The sequence below is a fragment of the Egretta garzetta genome, unplaced genomic scaffold (assembly GCF_000687185.1).
Source record: "Egretta garzetta isolate BGI_Z169 unplaced genomic scaffold, ASM68718v1 scaffold220, whole genome shotgun sequence".
Classification (NCBI taxonomy): domain Eukaryota; kingdom Metazoa; phylum Chordata; class Aves; order Pelecaniformes; family Ardeidae; genus Egretta; species Egretta garzetta.
In genome coordinates, this window is record NW_009258414.1 from 2,272,978 (window position 1) to 2,275,380 (window position 2,403).

General features: G+C 59.1%; 1 protein-coding gene across 1 annotated transcript in view; it reads right to left on the reverse strand.

Annotated features, from left to right (window-relative positions):
- TNMD (tenomodulin) overlaps positions 1-2,403 on the reverse strand; it is a 13,845-nt gene that overhangs the window by 1,196 nt on the left and 10,246 nt on the right. Inside the window, exons 6-7 of the mRNA XM_009642987.1 lie at positions 527-699; positions 13-121 (exon numbers count right to left, since the gene is read on the reverse strand). Coding sequence (XP_009641282.1) covers positions 13-121; positions 527-699 — 282 coding nt within the window. The remainder of the gene's footprint in view (positions 1-12; positions 122-526; positions 700-2,403) is intronic.

Sequence of the window (2,403 nt, forward strand, 5' to 3'; positions counted from 1 at the left end):
GGGGGCAGTCGCCGAGGGGGGGCTCGCACCCCCGCCGGCAGTAGCGGTTGGCACGGCGGCACTGGGCACAGCAGTAGCCTCGCTCGTCCCACAAGGGATGGAACTCCAGCCCATTCTCCGACTGCCGGGAAGAGCCAGTGTCAGAGCAGAGAGGGGAACATGTGGTTGGGGCACCCCGGGAACATGGACAGGGCACCCCAGGAGCATGGACAGGGCACCCCAGGAGCATGGACAGGACATCCCAAGGAGCACAGCCAGGACAACTCGGGAGCATGGACAGGTCACCCCAGGAGCACGGGCAGGACACCGCAGCAGCATGGGCAGGACATCCCACGAACATGGCCAGAACACCCCAGGAAGCATGGACAGGACATCCCAGGAAGCATGGACAGGACATCCCAAGGAGCACAGCCAGAACACCTCGGGAGCATGGACAGGTCACCCCAGGAGCATGCACAGATCACCCCAGGAGCACACACCCCGGGACCATGGCCAGGGCACCCAGGGTGCAATCCCCCACACTCACGTAGTCATTGACAGGCAGGTCCTCCTCGGTGAGCTGCCGTGCCTGGCGCTTGGGCCCCAACTGCGCATCCTTCCCCACCTCGCGATCACTCCCCCCATCCAGCCAGGTCTGGTTGTCCACAAGCAGCTCAGGGTTTTCTTCTTCTGCTCCTTCAAGGTCGGCCAGCTCAGGAGCTACAGGAAGAGCCCAAATGTTGCTGTCAGCAGCCAGGGAGCAGGGGGACAAATGCAGCAGCAGGCATTGATGTCTCTACCAAAATTTGGTGCCGTGGTACCAGAAGAGGAGGAAATGGCTCCAACCTGAGTGGCCCCACCAGCAGACCAGCTGTACTCCGTTGGCGCCCCTGCTCTTGCCAAGCCTGGGCAGAGGGCTGTAGGAGGTAATCTGGCAGAGGGAGAGGGTAGAGAAGATGCGGCCCATCCCCTCTCCATGCTCATGGGTGGCGGGTGCCCGTGGGTGGTGTTGGCACCCCCTGCACAGGGCTGTGGGTGCAGGGAAGCTCATGCTGGGCTCTGACACTGGCGGGGGGCGGAGGGGGATTTGTCGAGCCCCAGTGAAGTGACATGATTTGGGGCAAATAATAGGGATGTCAGGGACATGGTTTAGTGGTGGGATGGCAGGGTTAGGTTAAAGGTTGGACTCAATGATCTTAAAGGTCTTTTCCAACCAAAGTGATTCTATTCTATTCTATTCTATTCTATTCTATTCTAATACCCAGCTACAGCACCTGTTGGTGGCTTAGGTAAGCCCCCCAGTGACACTAATTTTCTTTGCAGCAGGGTTGTAACAGCAGGGACCGAGGAAGCAGGAGGGGGACAGTAGCCAGGGACAGCATCCTCCCTCTGCATCGGGGGTCTCTGACGGCTGCTCGCTCCCAGGACCATCGATGGCTGCGAGCAGACTGGTCCCCGTGGGGGGTGAGATGCGCCTCTGCGGCTGCTGAGGGGGGGGGGGGTTCTCAGTAGGGGGTTTGAACTATCTCATTTGGATAGAAGTGGGTTAGGGAGAGCAGGTAATCACACCGGCGGATCTGAGAGGCCGCAACCTCTGCAAGGGCTGTGTACCGAGCAGCTGGAGGTGGCAACCCTGTTGTGTGATTGAGATGCAGATGTCTGCTCATGCTCTCATGCTCATGTGGTGACGAGAATTTAGGCGTCCCAATTTCCAGCAGCACTGGCTTCTTCGCAGGTAGAAAGGGTTTGGGGTTTTTTTTTTGCCTTGTTATGAGGAGGGTGGCCGCTCTGCAAAGCCCGGGGTGGTGGGCAGCCAGCAGAGACCAGTGCTTTGCAGAGAGAAACTTTGGCCCTTGCTATTGCATTGGCCGTGTTCTCTCATGGTTGTGGCCAACATTGTGTTCGTGTTTGAGATGTACAGGGAGACTGTGGAAATGGGTTCCCACCGTGCTGCGCTGGGGCATGTGGCAGAGGGGACATGGGTGGGTGGTGGGGCTGCTCCCATCGAGGGGGCTCACGGGCACTTTGGGGAGGAGATGGCTCTTTGTACCTGCTATCGGCGTGGGGTGGATCCAGTAAATGGTCACGTTCCTGCAGATGTCAAAAATTTTGGAGCTCTTCAGGAACTCCTTGTTCTGAATGGGCTTTTCCCCAGGCACCCAGACCATGGACTGGTCCAAGTAGGTGGTTGTGATTTCTTCTCCCTGGAAGAAAAGCGAGATGTCACCCTGGCGTGGTGAGACATCCTCTCCCCTTGGCTTACCTGGAGGCACCCCTCTCCTCCCAGCGAGGAGCTGGACTTCGCCTTCGCCCCAGGACCGGGCTGCCCGCCGGGCGCACATGCAACGCCCTGCTGGTCCTCATGGAGGGACCCCATCACAAGCCAACACCACCCTGCTCTCTCCTCCCTCCGTTCATTATGCT